The sequence below is a fragment of the Scatophagus argus genome, chromosome 21, assembly GCF_020382885.2.
Source record: "Scatophagus argus isolate fScaArg1 chromosome 21, fScaArg1.pri, whole genome shotgun sequence".
NCBI lineage: Eukaryota > Metazoa > Chordata > Actinopteri > Scatophagidae > Scatophagus > Scatophagus argus.
Window position 1 is genome coordinate 694,524 of NC_058513.1, and position 25,791 is coordinate 720,314.

Genomic DNA, 25,791 nt, shown 5'->3' on the forward strand with positions numbered 1-25,791 from the left:
CTTTATTATGCTGGCTAGCTCGGCGAGAGAGGCCGTGTTGAGTTAGGTGGTTTAAGCAATATTTTGGTTACCAGAAATGGACAAGTTGACAGGCTATAAATATCTCTTAAATAAGTTCTTATGTTTCCAATAAGAGCGATAATCTAAACCGAGAGGGCAGAAGAGGAACTACGAAAACTGCAGTGTATTTAAAGTCACGTCGGAACATAAAGGAAGACGAGTCAAGCAGTGGATCCTATGGCACTCGTGGTTCAACACCATCCAAACTGAGGTTTGTTTTCTCTGTAAGGTAAATAAGTAGTTTAATTGTGTTTCACGATAAAAGCTGTATGCTTCTTTGCAGATTCCTTGCCCTGTCTTAAAAGCTGTGTTGAAAAAAAAAGCTCCAGTGGTTTGACCGCAGCCCAAACTTCCCTTGGAAATCTGTCCCTTTCGAACGCGACCTTTAGAAACGCATTTTGTCTCTGAGAACAAGAGGGTAAACCTAAGCCGTATTGGAGTTGGTACAAAGTTGACGTAGTGTTTTTTAAATCGCTGTTTTTTTTTGTTCAGTCAGGATATATTTTAGCACTTCAAAATTGTACTTTCATAACGGCTTCTCTTCGAATCAGAAACCACGTCTCCACAAATGATTATGCCCAATTTAACTGCATGTAACATGTATCATGGCGTATAATCGATAAGTCGATCTTGAATTGATTTTTAAACGGAAGTAGAGTAGCGTTTTGGTGCGCAAGTCATCAGAGCTGCCTAAGTGTTGCATGTAAATTATTAAAGACAAAGGCAATGAGTAAAATTTCAGGTACTTTATTTTGTACGCAGAATAACGGCCCATCTTTTTTTCATGAGAAGGTCGGACCACTAATTTTAACACTAAAACTGTAGACACTCTTACAAACTTTGAATGTGGACCACGTTCTCTAAACACGCGTTACAGCTGAGTCATTAGAAATGATCGGCTATAGGGAATAGGAATATGACATCATCAACAACAGATTTTTGGAGAATACCACACATACACCATCAGTACCGTCTACCCAGATAGTCTCAACCTGTTCAGCTTGGTGTAACTCACCATGGTCAGCAACCACTGTTGGCCAGTAAAGCCAATCATACAACCAACAACAGCAGACAGCAGTGAGTGCAGGACTTAAGGACAGACCGAGTGACTACAGCTTTAACATTTTTATATTTTTGTATAGATGGGAAGGTATAATATAGAGGTCAGCTAGCCTAGCTATGTAGGCTATAACATGTGATGTTATGCTGAGATCTGAGTAATATCATTCTGTGTAAACTCTCAGTGTATAACTGTATTTACAAAGGAAACCAACACAGAACACTGCACACTGAATAAGATTCAAAACACTGTGTGTTGAAGTAGCCTGATAAAGCCTGACTAATACAGTCTTCATTTTACAACTGGTAGATCAATTCTGCATGATTGGTTGACTTTAGCATTGCTAACCCTCATGCTATTATTAACTGTCTATTTTTCCACTTTTGAGAGTTTCTTTTAATATGGGAATTTGTTGTGCACATGTATTTAATACATTTCTGATGATGAGCAATTGACAGCCTGCATTGAGGCACTGTCTTTTTTTGCTCATCTCCTTTCATGCATTAGTTTCATGTTGTTGTGGCTGCTTTGACTTTAACAGTACATTGGTGTTCAAGTTTGCTGTCAGCTAAGGATGCGTCAATACCAGTACTGGACATGGGTTTGATACTGTTTATATGTACATGTACCATTCTACAGCAACATGACAGTAACCTCTCGTCTGTTGAGCTGCGTAAGTAGGCAGCGGGGAAGCAGTGTCAGGAGTTTGGAGATTTTTTAGCAAAGGCAATGAGGACAAAAATGGATCGCACAGTATTCAATACTCTGTTAAAGACTCCAGCAAGATGTGCAAACGCTGGACTAGCACATACTGCATGCTGCTGTCCCTAGTCAAGCAGTCAAGCATCCCTACTATCTGCTATAGTATGAAACATTCTCAGTTTTTTGTAAATTGTTGCTGACTGACTGATCAATAATCAAAAGTCTAAATGTATTCCCTTTACAATGATAATTAGAGAAAAAAGTGAAAAAGGAGCAAATCCTCACAACTGAGAAGCAAGATATTTTTGACTGTTAACTGATTGTTTTCTTCCATTTGGACCTGTTTTAATTAACCTGCGATATGGTCACATTACTTTTCCACCTTACATATTAATATTTTTATAATAACAACATACCAAATGACAGGTGTGTAATGTGCTCATCAGTTATCCTGGAATCAGCAGTGCCTCTCGGCTTTAGGGAACCTATTGCATTTAAAGCTTTCCACCAGTAAAGTGCTGAGAGGCTTTTATTGTGAAATAGCCACAAGAACGCATTTGCTGCATAGCAAGAGAAATGTGTGGATTTAATTGTGAAGTATGAAACCCCTCCTTATCATGACTAGTTGACCCCCAGTTATTCATGTCATGTCTTTAGAAATCTGAACTTCTCTCATCAGAATCAGAATCAGAAAGACTTTATTGCCATTGTAAGTGAAGAGGTTTCATATTACTAGGAATTTGTCTTGGTGCATACATAGAACGTAACAAGTAACATATAATAGAAAAATAAAATAAAATAAGGTAACATAAAATAAGATAAGTAAAATAAATATGTTTCTGGAGGTAGTCTAAAAGTGAGGTAGTGCAGGGTGGAGTATAGTGCAAGTGGGTGAAAAACAGTGCAAATGAACAGCAGGTGGATAATGTTATGAGCAAAAATCAGTTACTAAAGTGACTGAACCCTTTTTGTCTCCACTGCATGCCTTGAAATACACTGTTAAATCTCCCACTTTTTCTGTGTAGGATTCCATGTAACGGTGTGAAGATGGGCCAGGGTGGTGCCGGAACTGACTGCAGCCCTGGAGGCTGATGAACCTGCTCTTTTGGCCAGTCAGGATGCACATAGCTTCAGTGGGTTTCAGCAAGTTCTGCTTCCTGTTTTCCCTTGCATTCTGTGGCCTCCTGCTTCTGCTCATTCCTGCCCTCCAGCCTCCAGCGCGCCAGGTGGACCTGCCTCAGCCCCGACCCCAAGTTAGACCTACACAGGCAGGCCCATCACACCATGCTAGGGTTCCAGTGGTGTCTGTCCTTGCAGGTGAAACTGACTCCAATGTAGGGCTCAATAGGAGCTCAACAGGGCTGGAAGGATCCATCCAGACCGAAGTTACCAGTAATGATAAACACATTCCCAACAGGGGGACAGACTCTAAAAAAGGGGCTCTCCATGGAGAAAAGTATGGTCGACTTTCAGGGTTTAGGTCTCGGGACTTATTAGACTTTAAGGACATTTTTATTGCGGTGAAGACTACCAGGAAGTACCACAAGTCCAGACTGGAGCTGCTGATTCAGACGTGGATTTCCCAAGCTAAAGAGCAGGTGAGGAGAGCTTGAGTTCTTTATTGGTTTGGAGTGGATAATATTGTAAAAGGAGGCTGATCTTTTGTAACTTAATCAATGGTACCTTTCCAAGTAGTGGAAAGAGAGGCTGAATCCAGAACTTTTCTTTTACAGAGAGTACACAGGAGTTGCACATGTAGAATGTTATCTCCCTTTACATATTTTCCAAAAGTTCCTCCTCTGCAAGAAGTAATTTAAGCACATGGCAGTAAGAGCAGGAGCACCAGAGTATGGAAATGTGAAGATCACTTAAATCCTGATGGCTAAGTATTAGTTTCTTTATATTCATCTTTATACACCTGTTACTTTTCATTTATATTACAGCTCTGAAATATTGTGCTCTGGTAGCTTGCAACCTGACTTAACTTCAGCACAAAATAAATCACATATTATAAGGAGTTGCAAGTTGAAAAAAAACAAAAAAAAACAAAACTAAACTAAACCTAAACACACTGCATTTTTGAAATTTTGCAGTAATTTAGAAATATAACCATTTAATCCTTGTGTCCCAAAACTTGAACCATCCAATACGTCTGCCAATGGTGTAGTACATGAGCTAAAAGCCTTCTCTAATAATCCATAAAGTTAAAGTTATCAGCTGCATACTGACAGTAGATAATACATTCAGAGCACATCTTTAAGTAAATAAACAGTTCTCATATAAACACATTCTTGCAGCAAGTACCAGAAGTGAGGTGAGACAAAGGAAGCATCAAGAGTTCATGAAGTTGCAGAGTTCACATTCAGAAGCACATAAATCATGACTTTACCCTTATTTGTTCTGTGTCAACCATCAACCAGACCAATTTGTTCAAGGTCATTGTGGAATCAATCAGAAGTTTTAACCATTGTATTTTTCTCTCTTTTAATCTCTGGATACCTCATATTGTTTAGATGCCACTGTGTGTGTTCCCTTCGGGATTGTACATTGGCAAGAATCCAGCTTTTCAATAAATACAGGCATGACATTTCAATATGTTGTGATAAGCAAGGTGACATATTATTTCATAGACGCTTGTTCTTTGCGTATACATTAGTGATATACTGAACTTCTTCCTCTCTCAGCTGTTGTAGTTATGTCGAAATTGAAGAGTGAAATGACGCAAGATAGTCTTCAAGTCTGCAAATCTAAACAGTTTATTAAAAACATGTAGTGTTTTGAGAATTGATACAGTATGACAATCGAAAATATTGCAGTAGTGAAGAATATCATATTTTCTTACACCCCTTGTTCCATCTTGGCAGCCCTGGTGGGGACCTGTGGAGAGGGAATACTGCAACATGAAACTGGTAGAACGTGCTAAAACACTTTGTTGTGCTCTGTGATCTGACGTTTCCAAAAATCCATACACACCTGGTACTCACAACACCACGGCTCTGATTCTCTTAAGGTATGACAGAATAGCTTTATGCTTGACACTTCTTATCCGACCTTGGAAAGTGTTGTCAAAGTTAACGTTCTAGCCGACGTGGACGTGAAGTCTTAAACGTGCTTAGAAGCACAGAAAGTTTAAACTGCTACTATGACCAAACTACCATCTGTGGGTGAATATGCTAGTCTAAAGCTCCAAAAGTGGAGTGGAGTGCTTTCACTTGTTTTTGGTAGATTTTAGTCTTCAGTTTAGGACAGAAGTTGGTAGAACTATGCAGGAGATATACTGCTATACATGGTAAAGGCATAATTTCAAGAATTTCCCTTCAGGGATAAATAAAGGAATTCTGATTCTGATTCTGATTTGCCCAGGTACAAGGAAACTCGGTCTTGTCACACTAGTATTTATAACTGCAACATTTTCCATTGAAATCAGTTAGTTTCATTTGAATAACAGGATTAACTGGATTAACTCATGTAGAATTCAAATTTGGCTTTTCTTCTGTTTTTGCGTGTAACTAAAGCTATTGCATATTGGGCTCTGGGTGATGCACAAGTGCAGTTGACTTGCTCAGACAGTGCTGAGGCTGCTGGTGCTGCTTTGCTAGTTTGCTGCTCACATACCTTCTCACACGGTGAGGTGCAAGATAAATCAAAATAAAAATCAGAATGCAAAGATTTGCATTAGACCTGTGTTCAGCTGAATACAGCACAAAGACAAAATATTTCATATACAAACTGATAAACTTTATTGTTTGTGTAAATATACCCTCACCCACCTGTCATTTGTTTTAATGGACTTGTTTGAGTTGAACTGCACCTCGCTTGGACAAGTGGACGAGAGCAGGCGGCATCAGCAGGGGCAGAGACAAAAAGCTCCAGTCAAATTGGACAGTTTCCAAGATTCAAGTTTCAAGATTTAATAGTTTTTATTGTCATTATGCAAGCATAACGAAATTTTGTAAAGATTCTCAGCTCAAATGCACACATGTAAATAGCAGCAAAACTTTTAAATGAACACTTAAGAAAAACAAGAAAAATATAAAACACAAAGTGAAGTAAATAAAGTGCACTTAGTGCCAGTCTATGGTGTGCTTTGCGGGGAGGGGGGCATGTGTGAAGTCCTCAAGGGGGATGGGATGTGAGTGTTTTCACTGTAGGGGGGTTATTGCTTTAACAGCTCTGGGGAAGAAGCTGTCCCTGCGTCTGTTTGTGCTTGTTTTAATGTTCCTGTACCGCTTTCCTGATGGAAGCGGCACAAACAGTTCGTTGCCCGGGTGGGTGGGGTCTGTGGCAATGCGTCTGGCCTTTTTCTGGACTCGGGCAGCGTAACTGAGTCCAGATCTGGTAGACGGCAGCCCACAATCCCCTGTGCTGTCCTCACCACCCGGGCTAAGTCCTTCCTGTCCTATCCTGTGCTGTGCAACTGCTATACCACACAGTCACACTTAGATACAGGATGCTTTCAGTTGTGGCCCTGTAAAAGTTTGCAAGCAGCTGAGAAGACAGTCCAGTCTGCTTCAGCTTCCTGAGAAGCTGTTGTTGGTCCTTTTTTGTTGCTTCAATGTTTTTAGATATTTTTGTCAGAAGTTACTATTGTACACTGCAGTATAATAACAAACATTTGTGTCAAAAATTTTTATTGACAGTTACATTAATGGAAAGAGTCAATATTTGTATTGTTGACCCTTCTTTTTCAAGACCTCTGCAGTTTGCCCTGGCATGCTGTCAATCAACTTCTGGGCCACATCCTGACTGATTTTTTTTTTGAAATTTCAATGTTTGGTCCCTGAGCCACTTAGTTATCACTTTTGCCTTGGTGCTCTATCATGCTGGAAGAGGCATTGTTCGTCACCAGATTGTTCTTGGATGCTCTTGGAGGGAGGTTTTGGTCCCATTCTTTATTCGTGGCTGTGTTCTTAGGCAGAATTGTGAATGACCCCCACTCCCTTGGCTGAGAAACAACCCCACACACGAATGGTCTCAGGATGCGTTACTGTTGGCATGACACAGGACTGATGGTGGCGCTCACCTTTTCTTCTCCAGACAAGCTTTCTTCCAGATGTCCCAAACAATTGAAAAGGGGATTCATCAGAGAAAATGACTTTACTCCTGTCCTCAGCAGTCCAATACAATAACACTCTGGGGTACAGTATAGTATATGCAACAACAAACTGAGGCAGCAGACTAAAAATTAATATTTGTATAATTCTCAAAACTTTTGGCCAAGGCTGTACAGCTATGATATATTGTATATAGGTTATAATCAGAATCAGAATCAGAAATAATATGAATATATTTTCACTCTTTACTACTACTAACTCTCCAGTTCAGCATGAAAGAAAAATATGTATAAAAGATGTTGTTGAGTCGACTTCTAAACCAATCAGCTCTTGGATCAGGCGACATGCAAACGTTTCCCATTGTGCCCTGGGTCTTGCAGTCGGTGGAGAGTTATGTCCGACTCCATGTGTGTGGCTCCAAATGGCAGCTGTCTGGAGATTATTATCCTTACATGAAAACCAACAAAGTCAGTAGTGTATTATCTAAGAAAAACACAAAGGGGGCAGCTGTGGCTCATGAGGTAGAGTGGGTTGTCTACTTATCAGAAGGTTGGTGGTTCGATGGCTGGATCCTAGAGAAGCGCTATGTAAGTACAGTCCCTTTACAAAGAAAATTGCATCAAAAATGTGGTCTGTTACTTTTCTTGATTAAATCACTTAACTGTTGCAGCTCTATTTTGAGCAGTCTGGTGTCACACGAAACCAGTTTTAGTCTACACGCTACACGTCAATTGGACAGTGCATTAAAATTTCCAAAGAATTGTTATACATAATATGTGACATGGCCTATTTTGACAGGTTTTTAACACATACAAAGTGAATAAGGAGGGACTTCAGTTTAAAGTAGTCCTAAATACTTCATGTAAGGTTTAAAGTTTTAAACAAAGAATGCACTGTGACCAGATCTGTATTGAGCACTATTAAAAACAATTAGTAAGCTGCAATGCCAGACAAAGAGCCTCAGTGTGGAGAGAAGGAGGCTTAACTGCAGAAACGCTTTACCCAAAAATGCCAGTGAAGGAGAGTGAAGTAGTTCCAGTTCAACTTGTGCTCCCAGTATCAACAGCTCGGCTAATACTGGCTCTGAGTCCAGGTCTACTGTGAAAGGGTTCCATTGTGAGTCTGTTAACCATTTACTGTCACGCACTGAGAGGCTTTACAGGCGTGTTGCCATTTTCTTTTACTGCTCATAAATCAGTAAAGTCTGGCCCTCATGTTTACAACTGCCTGTAAAATTAAAAGGTGCTCTTATCAATTTGTAAGTGTGTCAGTTTAGCTCTTCTACTGTAGGCTGTCTGGTGGCTAGAGAGACAGATGTTGGTTGTTTAATAGAAGCCTAAGGTCAAGTTACACAAGCCCTTTGACCGTGTCATTTGATGGAGTGTAAAGATTAAGCCTGCCTGTAGGGCTTTGAAGACACTCAGCATCTCTGTCTCTGCCTGCTGTACATGACTAACTGTCCATACACAGTTTTGTGGGAAGGGACTAATATGAGCTGATATCCACATGGAATGCTAATTGATCAAACACATCAGTCAAAACTTCATTGTCAGTGTAGCACTTGAACTTTGTGTCTTTTCAACAAACATCTCAGCTTTTTAAACCCTTATCTATTCAGGGAGAGCAGGTTGAACAGGTGGAGTGTTTTAAGTACGGTATCTGGGGACACAGCTGGACACCCGCCTGTCCTTCCAAATGCACTCAGACTCAATCTCCAATAAAGCACGCCAGCGCCTCCATCTCCTCAGGAAGCTAAAGAATTTTAATGTCAGGAAAAATATCTTAATCACGGTCTACCGGTCACTTATAGAATTCTCACCTTTAATATCACATCCTGGTACAACTTCCTCACCAGTAAACAGAAAACAAAACTCTCCCGGATCACAGATCAAGCTGGAAAAATAATTGGTTCACCACAAACTCCACTGTCCCATCTGTATGAGCGCTCTGTGATCAGGAAAGCCACCCTGATCACAGAGGAACCCTCTCATCCCCTCCCCCATCATTCTTTCAGTCTTCTCCCATCAGGCAGGAGATACAAAGTCCCACTGGCCAAAAAAGCAATCTACAAAAAATCATTCATTCCAACTGCAATCACAGCCCTCAACAGAAAAGGAATTTCTATAAGCAGATAATAATTTTACTAATGGTCCTTTTAAGTAGCAATGTGTGTGATTTTAGTTCAGGTTTATGTGATCTTAGGTCTTTTAATGTCTTGTATGTGTGTGTAGTGATGATGTTGAGCCCTGTTGAAGACAAATTTCTGTTACCTTTTGGTGTCAGACAAATAAAGATTCTGTTCTATTCTAAAGAGAAATGAAAGAAGCATGCAGTTCATGTTGTTGTATCTGTTATTTCTGCAAAAGACTGAATTCTGTTGGTACTCATTCCTACAGTGCACTGTTTGTAAAAATGGTGTCAGCAGTAAGGGGTAATGTGAAATGTCCTCTTCCTCAACTTGTTTTTGTTTTTATTTATTTCACTGCTGTGTGCATGTTATTTTGTTCTACCCTTGCTCTTCTTCTTGCTATTGCACTGTCATCAGCAAGAGAAAACAATGATGCACTTCACTGTGTTCCAGTCGGAGAGCATGAATGCACATGTGTGTGCACTAACAGTGTGTCTTTGTATATTTCAGACCTACATATTCACTGACGGTGAGGATAAGGAACTGCGTGTGAGAACAGGTAAGAAACTGGGCAGTTGTCATAGAGGAAAAAAGGTTTTTTTATTGCACTCAGGCAGTTTTTGAAGTGTTTCTAGCTACATAGCTGTGTAACAACAACAGTGGTGAGAAATATGAACACCATATATGTAATGAACGATGTGACCATTGGGCAGCATGTACACAGAGAACAGGATGGGAGAAGGAGTCGACCCCTGTGGTACACCGCCTATTAAAGGATCCAGTGATGAAACATTATCATCTATGGAGACATCAAATGCTCAAGATGAAGTAATAGAAAAATATGTGAAGACAAAGCCTCCATTTAATAGGTTGAAGGATATGTATAGGTGTGCTTTGAAAGTTAATCCTGTTATCAGGTATTGTATTTGATAAACAGTGCAGATTATAGGAAAATGTGCAAATGTACACCTTATGAAGAACTGTGCCATAATGTCCAATCTTCCGTTTGTACTGCAGTGAATGTACCCAAGGAATATGTCGTCATCTGCAATTTCATATTTTTGAAACAAAGCAGATGGAGGAAGAAATTGTAAAATTGGTAATTGTGGTATTGCATTTATAATGTACAGTGTCTCCAGCGCTTATGTTTTTGTCAATCATCTGCTACCAACAAATCTGTCTCTTTTTCAGGAGTCAACATCATCAACACTAACTGCTCAGCAGCTCACACCCGACAGGCTCTGTGCTGCAAGATGTCTGTAGAGTATGACAAATTCATTGAGTCTCAGAAGAAGTAAGTGATAAGTTGATAAGTCCAATAAGTCCATCAACTTAATTATAGGTTCACTTGAAAATGAATGTACAATGCTGATCGTGCGTGTTCCAGGTGGTTCTGCCATGTGGATGATGATAACTATGTGATCCTGCCCAGCCTGCTGCAACTGCTATCCTCCTACCACCACAGCCAAGATGTCTACCTGGGCCGGCCCAGTCTGGATCATCCTATAGAGGCTGCAGAGAGGGTCAAGAGTGATGGATCGGTCAGTTAGCTTATACCTCATTCTGGATCCATTAACTGACAAAATATTGCAGCAAGCAATTAGTCACATCCAGGTTTCAAAATGTTCCACTATGTGACAAAGTTAAGTTCCCTTGTTCCTCAACAGCTGGCTGATTTGGCTGTGTTTGCCTGATTCTAGGTGTCTGTCAAGTTCTGGTTTGCCACAGGTGGAGCAGGCTTCTGTATCAGCAGAGGTCTGGCACTGAAAATGAGCCCATGGGCCAGGTAGGTCATGGAGCCCCTGATCTTTTAACTCATTCAAATTGTTTAACCATTTGAAGCCACAATACTTGTGTTGCAACATTTTGTGGAACATAACCATTTTTATATGAAGTAAAGTCAACCCTGTTGGTAAGCTATGAGGCTGAGGTTAGAAGAACTATGTTTCTTAGAATGTCTTTTCCTCTGATGCCTCTCTTTAACACACCATACAGTATATTCTTATATGTTTGCACAAAAAACTGGAACTGACACCAACGTCTAACATTTAACCCTGATGTGTTGCTGTAGATGGTGATGTAGTGCTTTGAAACCAAACAAAAGTGGTGAAAATGGATTCAGTCTCCGTGTTCTACATCCCCTCTGCTGTGATGAATGATGAATCATTATCAGTTTACATTTCTAGAAACTTCCATCCCTTATATCAATATTGTGCAGTAATGCATTCTGAATTTCTCCTATATTCATATCATTAATACAAACATGCAGTTTTCTATGGGCTTCTGTAAACAGCAGCTATTTTTCTAAACAGGCTTTGTAGGCTAAAATTGTGCCCTTCTTCCTTCAGCTTGGGGAATTTCATCAGCACTGCAGAGAAGATTCGACTGCCAGACGACTGCACCATTGGCTACATCATCGAAGCGCTGTTGGAGGTGACCCTAACACACACGCACCTTTTCCACTCTCACCTGGAAAACCTGCAGAAGCTGCCCACTGACACCGTGCTCGACCAGGTGAGTGTGTCCAACAGCGGGGATGTACATGCAATAGTGTGTATCTATGGGGGTGTGTGTATGTATTTGTGTGTGTGTGAGAGAGAAAATGTGGCATTCTCAGATGTGACTTGTCAAAGCAGTTAAGGATTCAATACTTGCTATTGTTGCTATGAAAATATCAGTATCACAATTGCATCAAAAAATTTTCAGTCTTTGGATTTTTTTAAAATTTTCCTGAAATCTTTTTTTTTTCCTTTTGATCTTTTCCCTGAAGTTGAACTGAGTATATTTTATGTTTTGCAACAGGTGACTCTTAGCTATGGAGGTTTTGAGAACAGAAAAAATGTTGTCAGCATAGTTGGAGGCTTTTCACTGGCTGATGACCCTACAAGGTAAACATGTTAATAGGGAAACACTGTAATATGGCTCTTCTGCTTTGCGACACACAACGTATTTGGTATCACATACTATACTATACTACTCTGTGAGACAAACTAGGATTAAACCTACAGTACTGAGTCAAACTTATGATTCAGGCTTTATTTAATGGTAATACAGCACCTACTCAAACTTGTAACATATTGTTCTGTGTTTTCTATTTTTCTAGGAGCTATTTATGATTCATCACAGTCAATTTTATTCTCTTGTATCATATCAGAATCAACAAGGAGCATTTGACTCCGGTTTCACTTTGCTGTCAGTATCATATTGTGCTGATTTAGCATTCTGTATCTTACTGTAGTAGAATAAGTTTTGCTAGCTGCGATATGTACAGCATAGCCAGCATGTGGACATCTGAATGTTTCTCTGAGACTTGAGACCGAAAACATGTGATTCAAAAACCAGCTGATAACAGCCTTTGTGGAATATTGTGTAGGGCTTTTCTCCATGTGAGAAAGGGGTGTGCCATATGAAAATAGTCTATCACTTCATGGACATTTTATGTCATGGTAACAGCATATATCACAACACAGTAAATATTCAGTAAATTTAGTTAAGAATTGGTTTAAAATAACAATTCTGTATCACTTCATCACATTGGATTACTGTCTTCTGTTATTTTGGACGTCCGTACAAATAAAACAACAGCCTCACATGAGTGAACACTTTGGAAGCTTTTTGAAGCATACACAGGATGCACATAGCCTGCCTAGCTCTGATAACTCTGTCTCCATGCACTTGAAATTTTGTAAGAGAAGTTAATATGTCCCTGATTGTCTTTTTTTTCCCCCCACCCTGCAGGTTTAAGACAGTCCACTGCCTTCTGTATGCTCATACTGACTGGTGTCCAGAGTACAAACCTCACCACAAAAACTGAAAGCCACTGTGTGTTTAATCCTGCAGCACTGATAACTGCTCAGCCTTTGTCAAACTGTCTGACTGTGCCATGATGCAGCTATGTTTATCTGGAAATACATTACATGTCATTTGATGGATGCCTTCATCCCAAGCAGCCTCACCTCATGCTTCATGAATGCACAGTGCTTCTGTGTCCTACGCTACCGTTGTTGCCATTGGAGGCTGTATTTGGTCTGCAATGTTTACGTGGGTGGTGTGTGTCAAAGAACATCCACATGATTGCCAGAACCCAAAGGTTTCCCTGCAGAACATTGCCTTATAAAGATATGATTAATTTTATTCACATCACCTGTCAGTGGTGTTAATGTCGTGACTGATTGGTGTATATTTTACACACCTATTCAGCAGGCCAAATTCATCTAACTCATTAAGTCACTAATAAGAGGATCCAAAGAATGACTTTCTCTGGCTAAGTGAACATGGAAATAGCTTTTAGAAGTTGTCTGTTGACACCAGCCTCAATGTACCTCAACAGATTGTGCAAAGCTCAGCTCCCAATTTCATTTCTCCATAGATGTTCACACTTTTGTGCAAAAATAGTTTTTGTGTTGACTCCATTATTGTGTCCACGATTATGTGGTGGATTACAGCATTGTTTTAATGTACATTTGACACTTCCTGTCCAATTCTTCCTGTCTGTTATTAGTTCAGTAAAAGAAAGATTACTTTGATTCTTTGACTCCATCCAGTGGAAATGAACTTGATCAGTACGGTATCCAGATGGGCTTTGTTACTGATAATAATTCTTAAATCTGAATCCTCTTTTGCAGTCTTACTCTGAAATCTAGTGGCTCTTTGGCTCAAGCAATGGCAACATTTATCTAGAAAACATAATGCTGAATTTCCACTCCGCGTGTCTGTGCTATGCTCCTTCCATTGAGTGGAAAGCTGTTTGAGGCAAATGCTACAGTATTAGAAGGACCTGCAGTGTTATACACAGTATTTCCCTGAGTTCATTATTTATGAAGGATGTTTCAGTGTTTAATCAAGGCCTTACTTTCCTCTGTCTCTTCCAAACCACTGACTCTTACTGTTAGAGTCAATTTCACTTTATTTTTGTGCTGTAGACACCCCCAAATCATCATAAAATCAAGGTAGTTTCTTTTGAATGAGAGGTTCTTGAGGTACTTTTATACAATCTGATTAAAATGTGATGAAATTATTGTATTGAACTGAACTGATGTTTTATATGAAGAGATATAAGATTATTAGGATTGTCAGAAAACCTCTGTGGATGGTTTGTGTGCTCCTGTGACCGTCTCCTCATATTAGCCTGTTTCTAAAAGGCCCATCTTTATAGTTTTGCACTAATTTTATCTTGTTACTTCCTGTATGCTATTGACTAGACTGTTTTACAGTGTTGGCGTGAATATGAGTGAACCTAGTTTAAATATTTGCATAGTTTGTATTTTTAGCTCTGCATACACTTCTTTAAGGCAGAGCTGTTGTGGAGGCAAAGATAATTAATTTGTTGGAGTATGATTTCAATAGAGCCAAGGGTATCTCAACCATATTGCCATGAAATCTGGACATTCATGGTCCCCAGAATATGGTTGCTAATAATTTAAGTGGCGCCTGGCCTTTTCTTGGGCACTGCCATCATGTCAAAATTGCCGGTTGACCAACACTTTGGTCAACAGGATCGACCCTGGTCCGCAGTACTTGCCCTATCAAATTTGAGCGTAGCCACCATTGCAGTGAGCAATTTTCACATGAAACGATTTATTAAAATAAGTCAGGATGCCAAGCTGCAAATCTTAAAGACCAACCAAAAAGATAAATTTGTGGGAATTATTCTTTAATTTCTTTACAAGCCAGTTAATTTAGAGATACTGCCTGTCTGAATTTCTCTTGAACAAGATGGAATTAGATGGCACTACACTTGTGTTGCTCAAAGCACAAATGAAGCACACTGCTCAAATAATTTTTTTAAAAAAGCTAATCCCATCATGTAGGAATTATTTTCTTTCTGTTCAACCGTGCAGAGGCGAATGTGCATCCACTCATGGATGAGGTGAGCAGTAACACTGGCTGTTACTGCTCACCGTGTCACGGGTGCAAGCCTCTCATCCACATGCTGTTGAGTCATAGTCAAGAGAAGCTAGACATCTCTGTAGCCAGTCTCTCCAGCACTCTTCATCTCACACCAAAACAATCTAGATGGACACATGGCACTGCAAAAATATGTAATATGCAAATGTATGTGTTTTGGATTTTGGGGTGAACTGTCCATTTAAGTAAGACTGGTGTTAATCTTGTTTCTATGTGACAAAACATAGAAACCGGCCATGAATACTGTTCTGGCACAACCTATATTGTATAAAGACTGGGTCACCATGACAACTGACATCTTGTGTGGTGGATTTAGCCATGGCACGGGTGATCGGTGGGTTTGATGGTTTGCCGTGAAGTTGGGTTCAGACCTTCATGTTTCCCTCTGGATCAGTCATAATTTAAGGGATCCTCTGACTTTTCACCTAGCTTTGTCATTATGTGAAACTATAATGTGTCCGATACTCTTACAAAGCTAATAATATTCCTGTCAGCCTAAGTTTTTTTAGTGTTTATTGCTAATTCACAAATGTTAGAATGCTAACTAGCTAAACTAATATGCTGGACGTGGTAAACATACCTGCTAAACATCACCTTGAGAAGCATATTAGCATTTAAGTACTGCCTCAGAGTGTAGTCATGTTTCTATGTAAACTGCAATGAAATCCAGTGAAAGAATTATGTTTATATACCTTCTCTAAATAAAGTGCGGAAATACCTTACTTGCCACAGCAATGCTATAATTTTTTAACTATGTAAGTTGGTCTGCGGACCCTCAACTCTAAATGCTAATGATAAAATAACATTGTTCAGTATCAAGGACACTGTTCCTTCATTGGACCTCATATTCAGCAGTTTGCTGACTTTTACGCCAATAAATTGTTTTTTTTGTTTTGTTTTTTTGACTCCACTCACTCAGTTTACACCAACCAGCATGAATATTTCTGCTTGTAAAAAAAGCACTTGTTTAGAACACCATCTGCCTTGTTACACACAAGACTAAATCCAAAATCCAGATTATGTGTCCTACTGCAGGTCAGTGGGTGATGCTGAGTGAGAGATGTGTGTGAGAGAACTTTTTTACTACTGCTCTGTATTTTCTATAAGAATAAAACATTTCTGAATTCACAAAAGTGTTTGTTTTACTGTTGGATTTCTACAAAATTGCAGAGTTGATGTGTGCGTTTGTTTTGTATGATGACCCATACAAAACCAAACACCATGTAACCAAATTCATTCTTTGGTGGTACCATAGGTTTTGCAGAGTTAATGACATTATGTATATTTATAAAAACTTGTTTCACACATCCCTCTGGGAACTGTCTGTACTCAGTTAAACCCCTTTTAGACAAGCACATGCATCTGCTGAGCCAAACACTGGAATACATGCTTGATTCAGGAGAACGGTGATTTACTATTGCTCAAGGATTCATTTAAGTCCCTTCATGACTGTGTGTCTTCAAAACTAACAGGAAACCACATATCAGTATCCTGTGAGTTTAAATATGGACAGTAAAAAGCAAATTAAGTGTTTTGCCAGAGGCAGACATCTTGCCTTATAACAGGAAAAGGTAAGGTAAACGAAAAACGAAAAGGTAAAATTGATACTGACACTGCTTGACAACACCAGGAACTTGAAACTGAAGCAGCTTAATGGAATTCAGATATCATTACATTTATTGTTTACACCTGTGCTTTTTCTACTGTGACATGTCAAAATGCCTGCTGTGGAAAAAGGTCCGTAGGGCAAACTCTTTCAGGGCCCTGACGAACCCACGCTGCATTCCAGATCTCATACTACTTTACTATTTGGTATGCCAGAAAAATACAAAGCTTGTCCCAATACATAGTATGTCAAATGCATTACGCCAAAAATACCATTAAGTCCTTCTGCATCCAGTCACATTTTGCAGTATGACAGCCAGCACACTTTTGTGGATGTTCTGACCCACAATCCCACAGATAGATGACAGCTCATTAAAATGATATCCAGCCAATTAATCTGTGATCATTTTTGTTATCAATGTGCCACACAACAGGCACGTAGCATTTCAGCACAGTAACACCATACACGATGCACAGATAGTGTGGGAATAGGTTTAATATGTTTTATGTGGTCCCTCTTATATACACAGGATATCAGAACATTTAGAAAATGATGCTCATTTTTGACGTGGCCATATTTTCCAGTCAAGGTTGGCCTGGGATAAAAATCTGCTCTTGGGCCCCTCATCTGTACGTGTCAGCCTTATTATACTGCAACATATGCTGAGAGAACCAGAGACATACCAAGTCCACTGGGGCTGGTTTCAGAATGCAGGCTTAATGAGTAAGGTACATACAATACATGGTCTTCAGAATTCCAATTATACCAACCTGTCATGTCTGTCCTAGTAATTTATGATGATTACTGCATGTATGTTTCTCTCTCTCTCTTTCATCCTCTCTGTCCTGTCTACCTCTTCTTCTCCTCCTTCACCCGGCCGACTATCAGCAGGATAGTTCTCCCTTGCAAGCCAGGAACCTCTGCTTCCTTTCCTCGTTCATTCATTCATTCAGTAACGTAGTACGACCGAGTAATTACTGTTAACGTGGCATGTCCTTTTCTTGAAGATCCTATAGATGATGAGGCTGCTTTGGATTGTTCTTTCCTAACTAACTCAGATAAGCTGTTCTGAAACCGGAAACCCAGAGTTTTCCAATCTCAGAGTAAATTAACTCAGGATTCACGGTTTGAAACGGGCCCCTGTGCTGGAATTAAAAAAAACAACAAACAACTGGCTGTGGGTTTTCTGTCTGTCAGTCTGAGTTCATTTGAGAGCACAATATAAACTGAAATAAACTGAAATATCAAAACCGTAAACAAGACTTGTGTTGTTGACAAAACTAAGCAGCATCACTAAAGTGTTTTGACAGATACAATGCCTGCTGAGCTCATATGATAGCTGCTCAGTATTGATCAAACAACAGAAGCAGCTTAAGCATCTAAAATCTCAAACATACTTTGTTCTATAAGCAGACAGACATTATTGAATCTCCGTGAGAAAATAACTGAATAATTTATTAATCATTATTAGGGTGAACCAATCAAACTGTCGGGTGACTTCAGTATGTTCATAGTGACTGTGCAGAAATAACCTGGAGGATAAACATGCTTTTTTTGACCATTAACTTTGGTAGAAGTTTAATCTTTGAGCCCGGCGGAACACAGAGACGCTACTTCCTGCAGTGTGTGTTGTCAAAGTGGGGGCTGGCTTAGCCGCAGTGCAGTGATCGCTGGCTCTGTCTGCTGCACGCCAGGTATGTAAGTACGTCCATGCTGTTATTAGAGCCTTAAAACACAAATAATGCATGATTAGTATTTGGATGCTGAGCTGGGAAATGTGTGGCAGATGTAGGAGACAGATCAAAAAGTTGCAGCTAAGTTTTCCTCGACGCTGACGTTGGGCGAGTCACATGAGTTCTTCATGTACCTCTCTTTATTGTTGGATATCAATCTACAGCTGATCCCGGACCTGATCGAACATGGAGATTTCATTCCCAGGCAAACGAGCCCTGGTCACCGGAGCAGGAAAAGGTAAACACAACGCTCAACACCACAAGTAGTCCAGTGGTTTTCAGTGCATTGACACCATCAGGCTGCTGAACCGACGTGACGTTCGCTTTATAATCCCTGAAGGATAAGGACGCACGCGCACGCATGCGCAATCAAGCACGGAGGCCATCGTTTTTCACCCTCTGACAATGCTGTAATTACAAAAGAGTCGTGCTAATGTTATGGTCAGTGTAGTTTTAAAAATATTTACTTATTCATTAAATCAAATATTACATCAAATGTTTTCCTGTTTCTTTAATATCCATTCATAATATTCTTGACTCAGATTTCACTTTGTTGTCCCCCAAAATGTAGACATTGTACTTCAGTAAAAGTAGCAATACCACAGTGCAAAAGTCAAAAAACAATAGTGCAAAGAAGTAAGAGTACTTATGCAGAATGTCATATTTAATAATAATATATTATTGGCATATACTGTGATCATAGATGAATTAATGTGATAGTTTGATAATCATTTTTAACTTGTATTCAACTGAAAACAGTACAAAGACAATATATTTAATGTTTGACCTCATCAACCTCACTGATTTTTAGAAACATACACTTATTCTGAATTCGATGTCAGCAACACATTTAAACAAGTTGGGACATGGCCATCAAAAGATTGGGAAAGTTGTGTTCTGTTCAAAAACCACCTGTTTAGAATATTCAACAGTTAAACAGATTCATAACAGTGCAATGTACAGTACAATGATTGGGTTTGGAAAGGGCATCCTCGAAAGGCTCAGTCATTCGTAAGCAAGGATATGTCATGATTTAACAAAAGACCAGGACACCAAAAAACAGACACTGACAGCAAGAGAAAAAGGTGACGTTCAGTCTTCACTAACAAAAACTATATACACCATTTACAAGGGAAGACAGTCAGAGTTCCCAGTCTTTTCCAACCAAGTAGCATTCAAAGCAGGAGACTGATGGCAGATGAGTGCATGTGGTCTACTTGCAGATAACTACATGAAATGTCCAACACCAAAAATCCAATCTTCCAAAGTCACTAGAGCAAGTCTGGAGAAGACTGGGCAGGAGAGGCAGAGGCAAGGCAGTACAACAACACATGACACAAGAGACAATAGTCCACAAGAGTAAGACAAAGCAGAAGGGTAGCCTGACATCGGTACCACAGAAATGATAGTATAATCTGGCGAAGGGGAAGTGAGACGACCTGTCCTTAAATAGTCACAGAGCTGACAAGGTTAATTGGTCAAGGTGTGCAGGCAAGAAGATGACTTGAGGAACACAGGAGCCGCCCAGCTCTGCTGCTGCGGACTCAGATGAGTACACACACACATGCACACACACACAAGAGAGGGGAGAGGAAGTGAGGGAGAGGCAGGCAAAATGCACAGAGAAATACACAGCCCTAACAGTATGGGCCGAGGTTCAGCACTGTGTGAAACGTGATTGTATAAAGAATATTATTATGTGGGCTCAGGAACACTTTGTAAAACCATTGTCAGTAACATATCTATATAGATTCTCAGTCATCCAGGTCATGGTCAAGGTTGAAGAGTTCCATTTCTTCTTGCATGAGAGGCGAAACATCTTCTAGAAATCTTCATGTCCAGTTGTCTAACGGAACTCTTCAACCATTATTATTAAACAGTTTGTTCTCAAGTGATTGTATTGTGTTTTTATTTACATTTTAAGCAGTGTCATATATTAAACTGAATTTTTAAAGTCCCTGGAAACTAAATTTGTTTAATAAACGTAGTGGTGTAAGACTACAATATATATCTCTGAATTGTAGTGAAGTAAAAGCATTCTAGTAAAAGAATTCTGCTGAAATGCTTGAAGTTTCCAAACATATCACATCTTTTCACACGATGTAAGTGCTAGGCATAGCTGTCGAGCTTTAGTATACACAGAATACATGTTTAATTCAGTGTTGTCATTTCCCACACAGTGAGAAAATTGTATTTTAAAAAGCTTTGTTCATGGAGTGGAATGTGTGTGTGTCAGCTCTGGTGACACAGTCTTTATATTTGTGGATGTTTGGTGTCTCAGGGATTGGAAGGGCCACGGCTCTGGCTCTGGCACACTGCGGGGCAAAGGTCATTGCGGTCACGCGCACGCAGGCTGACCTGAACAGTCTGGTACAGGAGGTACACACACATACGCTGTCATCCATTCGAGGGGCCCCTGTTCCCGACCTGTGACCCCTCCATACCCTGCTCTGTTTTATGTTTCCCATTGTGCTTTCGTTCCATCTCTTCATCTGCTTCACTGGATGAGGAGTGCAGAGCAGCTCTGCCCAGCTGATTTAGTTATCTTGAGTCATGCTGATATGCTGTAGAAACACTGTGCACTGGCAGCATAAAACTGTATCTCTTTAATTTGGGTTTCACTGCCTTGAACAGGCTACGTGAGACAACATTTAGGGATGGTTATTTAATGTGTTCCATTATTTTCAATATATCAGAGCTTTCAGAATAATCTGTTTCCCCGATGTTATGATGTTACGATCTTATAATGAACACTTTTTTAGAGTCGGAAACTGCTAATGATATGATATGTGATAACTGTAGTTGGAAGTAACTTTGCCCAGTTTTGCAGCTATCCCTTCTTTTCTAAATAACAAGTAAAGGAAGGAAATAATAAAATCATACAAACAAAATAGTAAATTGTTGGCCATATATCTATTTTAAAGGTGCACAAAACAAAAGAAGAAATTAAAATGAATTTTGAAATGATCAAAACACTACTATCAGGATATTATTCTGTTTTACTATATACTGTGATCATTTTAGAATGGATAAATATGGGCTCTCCAACAAACCCTCAAACTCATCATGCTTATACATTCCTTCTTCTTCCTCTGTTAACTGCACTGACACCTCTTCCTCTCACAGTGTGCTTCCATCACCCCAGTGTGTGTAGACCTGGCAGACTGGGGGGCCACGGAAGTGGCCCTGCGGGACATCGGCCCCATCGATCTGCTGGTGAATAACGCCGCCTGTGCCAACCTGCAGCCATTTTTTGAGGTCACTCCTGACCAGTTTGACCAGTAAGACAAATACAGAATACTTTAATGATTTCCAAACAGCACAGTGTAGAACATACATTGCACAATGCAGCCATTTGCACAGAACTCTGCACTACTCATTTCATTTGCACTACTCTGCCATTTGCACAATACCACAGTACTGCTGTAAATATTGTTGCTCCCTGTTCACTTTTATATTGTTTATATCTTTTATTCTGATTGGTTTTTTTATATTTATATAGTGTTGTTTTTATATTTATAGCATTAGGTATGTTGTTAGGTAATTGGGCTCATACTGGGACCGGGGAAACTAATTTCGTTCCACCTCATGTTCCTACATGTGTAAAATGACAATAAAGCTCCTTGAATCCTTGAATCCTTGAATACAGTATGAGTTAGACTTCATCGCCTGTTCTGTTTATTGTGTTCTTTCATATCCAGGTCATTCAATGTGAATGTGAAAGCTGTGCTGCATGTCTCCCAGGTACAATAACAGCTCTTTGAAAATCACTACACTTGCATTGCTGCAGTTGTTCCCTGGTCTTAGTGTAAGATGGCCACATGTAGATGATTTCCAGGTATTTACAGCAACTTGTATACAGTTTGGTAGTAGCAGATGTTTTATTGTTTTTTTGCCTCTTTAAAAAATATCTCCTGGACTAGAAGAGCGGTGTGTCTGATTGCACCACTAGTTTAAATTCAAATGTGTGATTCATCAAACTGCTCGTCTTGAATCAAACGGAGCTCTGTCTCTGTGGTCAGATAGTGGCTCGTGGTATGAAGGCCAGAGGTTCAGGAGGCTCCATTGTCAACGTGTCCAGCCAGGCCTCACAGTGTGCCCTGAGAGACCACACTGTCTACTGTGAGTAACAAAGAATGCTTCACATCCATCCATCCATTTTCTATACCGCTTATCCGTCAGGGTCGTGGGGGAGCTGGAGCCTATCCCAGCTGACTACGGGCAAGAGACGGGGTTCACCCTGGACTGGTCGCCAGTCAATCACAGGGCCAACACACAAAGACAGACAACCACACACTCTCACACTCACACCTAGGGGCAATGTAGAGTAGCCAATAAACCTAATGTGCATGTTTTTTGGTATTGTGGGAGGAAGCCGGAGAACCCGGAGAAAACCCACGCAGGCACAGGGAGAACATGCAAATTCCACATAGAAGGGCCCAGACCAGGATTCAAACTAGGAACCCTCTTGCTATGAGGCGACAGTGCTAACCACTGCCCGCCCAGAGTGGTTAACATTCACCAGCATTTCAGTCTTTGGATGTCTTACATAAAAGTAACTGCACAGGTGTTCATTACAAGTGCAAACAATTCTGTAACAGAATCTTTAAGTCAAACTGATTATACTGAACCACTGTGACATACTAAATCATTATTGACCTCATGATGGCCCTGTAATAGTCAAGTTTACTTTTGCACAGTTAGCACAGTTAGTTTTTTTGTGCTGAAAATGTCAGATTGACCCCTATTATTGCCACTTGTGTCTATATTTACATTTAACTTTTATTAATTGTTCAATTTGTATTCAGTTCCTCTTATGAAGCTTGGTACTACACACCCAATCTTGATGTACAATGACAGCACAGGCCTTTGTATGAGTCTGTTGTTATATGCATCCATCCATTTTCTATACCGCTTATCCATCAGGGTCGCGGGGGGGGGTGGAGCCTATTGAGAGTTCTCAGTCACAAATTCTGCTATTATGGTTTTAAAATGTCCCTATGAATTACCATACTCACAGATTCATTGAGAAGGTAAGGTTTCTGTTCTCTCTTGTTGTTCAGGTGCCACCAAAGGAGCCCTGGACATGCTAACTAAAGTGATGGCTCTGGAGCTGGGACCCCACCAGGTATTCTCCCTCTTATACAACATGGAAACTCCTCCAAATAAAAGTTGGACCATCTTTTTCTGATAGATTTTGCAGAAGGCTACTTCTAATTTACATTCACTGAGTGATCAGACAATAGGAGTCTCTGAGTATTATACTGATATACTGGTACTTTATGCGAGATTGGTGCAGTCTTACCTCCTCCTACCTATGCTCGTGAAGACTCCAGGCTTTTAAATCGACTTAGTGTTTTAAACAGCTGATACAGTAGTTTGGCTTATCCCATATCCCCAGAGTGTTACTAGTGTTGTACTATTGGACCAGTGCTCAGCAAAAGTTAGCTAATAGTGAAAGGTCTTAATGAAAACAATTAATAAAGCACAATTGAATCCTTTTAATTTTTTTGTCATTTGAAAGCCACACAAAAAAAGCAAAGCAAGGAGATATTTAAGCACAAAGACTGGATCTTAATGGTGTTCACATTTATGAAAGTTGAAGTGTTTTAACTGAAGCGCCGCTGTTGTGTTCTGAACAGATTCGGGTGAACAGTGTGAACCCCACCGTGGTGATGACAGAGATGGGGCGCCTGGGCTGGAGCAATCCTGAAAAAGCCAAGGCCATGACATCCCGCATCCCCCTAGGCCATTTTGCAGGTAGGTCAGACACCTTGGACCCTCTACACATGCTGTTGACTTCATCACCACATAGAGCAGGAGACAGGAGCAGGACAGATTTTGATTTCACCAGTCTGTAATATAGTAAGAGGTCATTTAAAGTCATTGTTTGGTACAACTGTCTTAGCACATAGCTTAAAGGATATGTGATTCATATTCATATTATAGCTGCTGGAGCCTGTTCCAGTTTGCACTGGGCAAAAGGCAAGGTGCACAGTGGATAAGATCCATCTGGTTTCTACCTTCACCTGTATTTTTGAATGGTAGATGTATTTTTGAACTTGACAGAGCCAGACTATGCTAAGCTATATTAACCATATCCTGGTACTCACTAATGTTATGGACCCACCTACCTCATGATACGGCCTTGAAATGGTGAGGTTCAGGCACAAAAGCTACCTGGTTTAGGTTAGGGAAAGGTCTTGGTGGGTTGTCATATAGTGAAGTGCAGACTGTAAGATTGCAACTGGATCTCCATGTTTAGAAGTTGCTGCTATATTTATTTATTAGTATTTAGTACTCTCTCAACCCTAGATATTGTAATATTAATGGGTATTTAGTTATAATTAGAATTATGTTTACTAAAGATTTGAATCATGTTGTACCATAGCTATTCCTTTTTTGTAATATTTTTTATATGGGGTGTGAGTGGGGGCATTTTGAGCATATTTGAATCTGGTGGTCAGGTTCAATTTATATTCTTTTATAATTGTATATACACATACTTACACTTAACATATTTGTTAAAGGCATAATATGCAACTGTCATTTTTTGCTGTTTGTAAACACAACATTAAGTGGTCCTAGAGAAAGATAGTTAATTGTAATGTCTCATACCAGGTTGTGGCAGAGGGCAGAGTCTCTGCAGATACAGACACTGTCTTCTACTGGGTCATAAGTGGTGACTGAACAGGGTTATTTTGTATGAGTCAACATTACTTTTTTTTAGGATGTTCCTGCGTATTATACTGTTAACCTGAGTGTTAACAAAGCTCCCTGTGTGTCTGTGTGCAGAGGTGGAGGACGTGGTGAACAGTATTTTATTTCTACTGAGTGATAAGAGCAGCATGACTAATGGAGTCACTCTGCCGGTGGATGGAGGCTTCCTGGCCTGCTGACCAACATGACTTTTGTCTCAACACACTGGCCATCTGCTCAGAGGAGAAAGAACAAATACTTCCTGTCTTATCGCCTCACTGCGTTTTAGAAATAGAGGTCAATTTTATTCAGTAATTAAACTCAATCAACCTCTAACTTTCCTTTGTTGTTTGTCCTTATTCGTACATTACTTTGGAGCATGTTTCTTTTTTCTTGTGTTTATGTAAATACTTTGGAATATTATTGGTAATTACAGAAGGACTAATGATGATACAGAGGTTTATTTAACATTGTGCAATATGTCCTGCTTTATACAGATGATGGCTGAGATTCTGCATTAATATTGCAAAACACAGTACTTGTACCATGAGTATTTAGGCATACATTTAAATAATATGGCCATTTTGAGAAGACAATTACAGCACAGGTGAAAGAAGCCAGCTATTGACAGATGTAGAATTACTTGATGTGCTGACAGAAATCCTTCTGTATGGCAGTGGCATATGGGTTATTAATAATCTTGAGACCAAATTAAAATGTGTCATAAATTGGCTTGAAAGGTTTGTTGAAACAAGGTATCAGTTCTGTTGATTATATGACGTGATAAGTCATGTAGTAATCAATAACTGTTGGTGTTCTGTGTATACTGTATATTAAACAAA

General features: G+C 39.8%; 2 protein-coding genes and 1 long non-coding RNA gene across 5 annotated transcripts; 2 read left to right on the top strand and 1 right to left on the bottom strand.

The window, feature by feature from the left end:
* rfng (RFNG O-fucosylpeptide 3-beta-N-acetylglucosaminyltransferase) lies at nt 1-14,022 on the top strand. 2 transcript variants are annotated; one of them, XM_046377008.1, is made up of 9 exons: nt 1-289; nt 2,848-3,420; nt 9,515-9,563; nt 10,196-10,298; nt 10,392-10,545; nt 10,705-10,790; nt 11,353-11,518; nt 11,807-11,892; nt 12,743-14,022. In XM_046377008.1, exons 2-9 carry the CDS (start codon nt 2,914-2,916, stop codon nt 12,816-12,818), a joined length of 1,227 nt encoding a protein of 408 aa, XP_046232964.1. In that variant the 5' UTR covers nt 1-289; nt 2,848-2,913; the 3' UTR covers nt 12,819-14,022. The 2 variants fall into 2 exon arrangements, with proteins under 2 accessions (XP_046232964.1, XP_046232963.1); XM_046377007.1 differs by having other exon boundaries at nt 1-271.
* Nucleotides 14,023-17,999: 3,977 nt separating this feature from the next.
* On the top strand, nt 18,000-25,290 carry dcxr (dicarbonyl/L-xylulose reductase). 2 transcript variants are annotated; one of them, XM_046377127.1, is made up of 9 exons: nt 18,000-18,215; nt 18,415-18,488; nt 20,532-20,629; nt 21,377-21,531; nt 21,952-21,994; nt 22,273-22,372; nt 23,314-23,378; nt 23,893-24,010; nt 25,046-25,290. In XM_046377127.1, exons 2-9 carry the CDS (start codon nt 18,437-18,439, stop codon nt 25,147-25,149), a joined length of 735 nt encoding a protein of 244 aa, XP_046233083.1. In that variant the 5' UTR covers nt 18,000-18,215; nt 18,415-18,436; the 3' UTR covers nt 25,150-25,290. The 2 variants fall into 2 exon arrangements, with proteins under 2 accessions (XP_046233083.1, XP_046233082.1); XM_046377126.1 differs by having other exon boundaries at nt 18,004-18,211.
* LOC124052643 lies at nt 18,067-18,610 on the bottom strand. Its single transcript, XR_006842029.1, has 2 exons — nt 18,385-18,610; nt 18,067-18,243 (listed from the first exon to the last, which is right to left on the bottom strand). It is a non-coding gene; the product is annotated as an uncharacterized LOC124052643 (long non-coding RNA).
* Nucleotides 25,291-25,791: the final 501 nt, after the last annotated feature.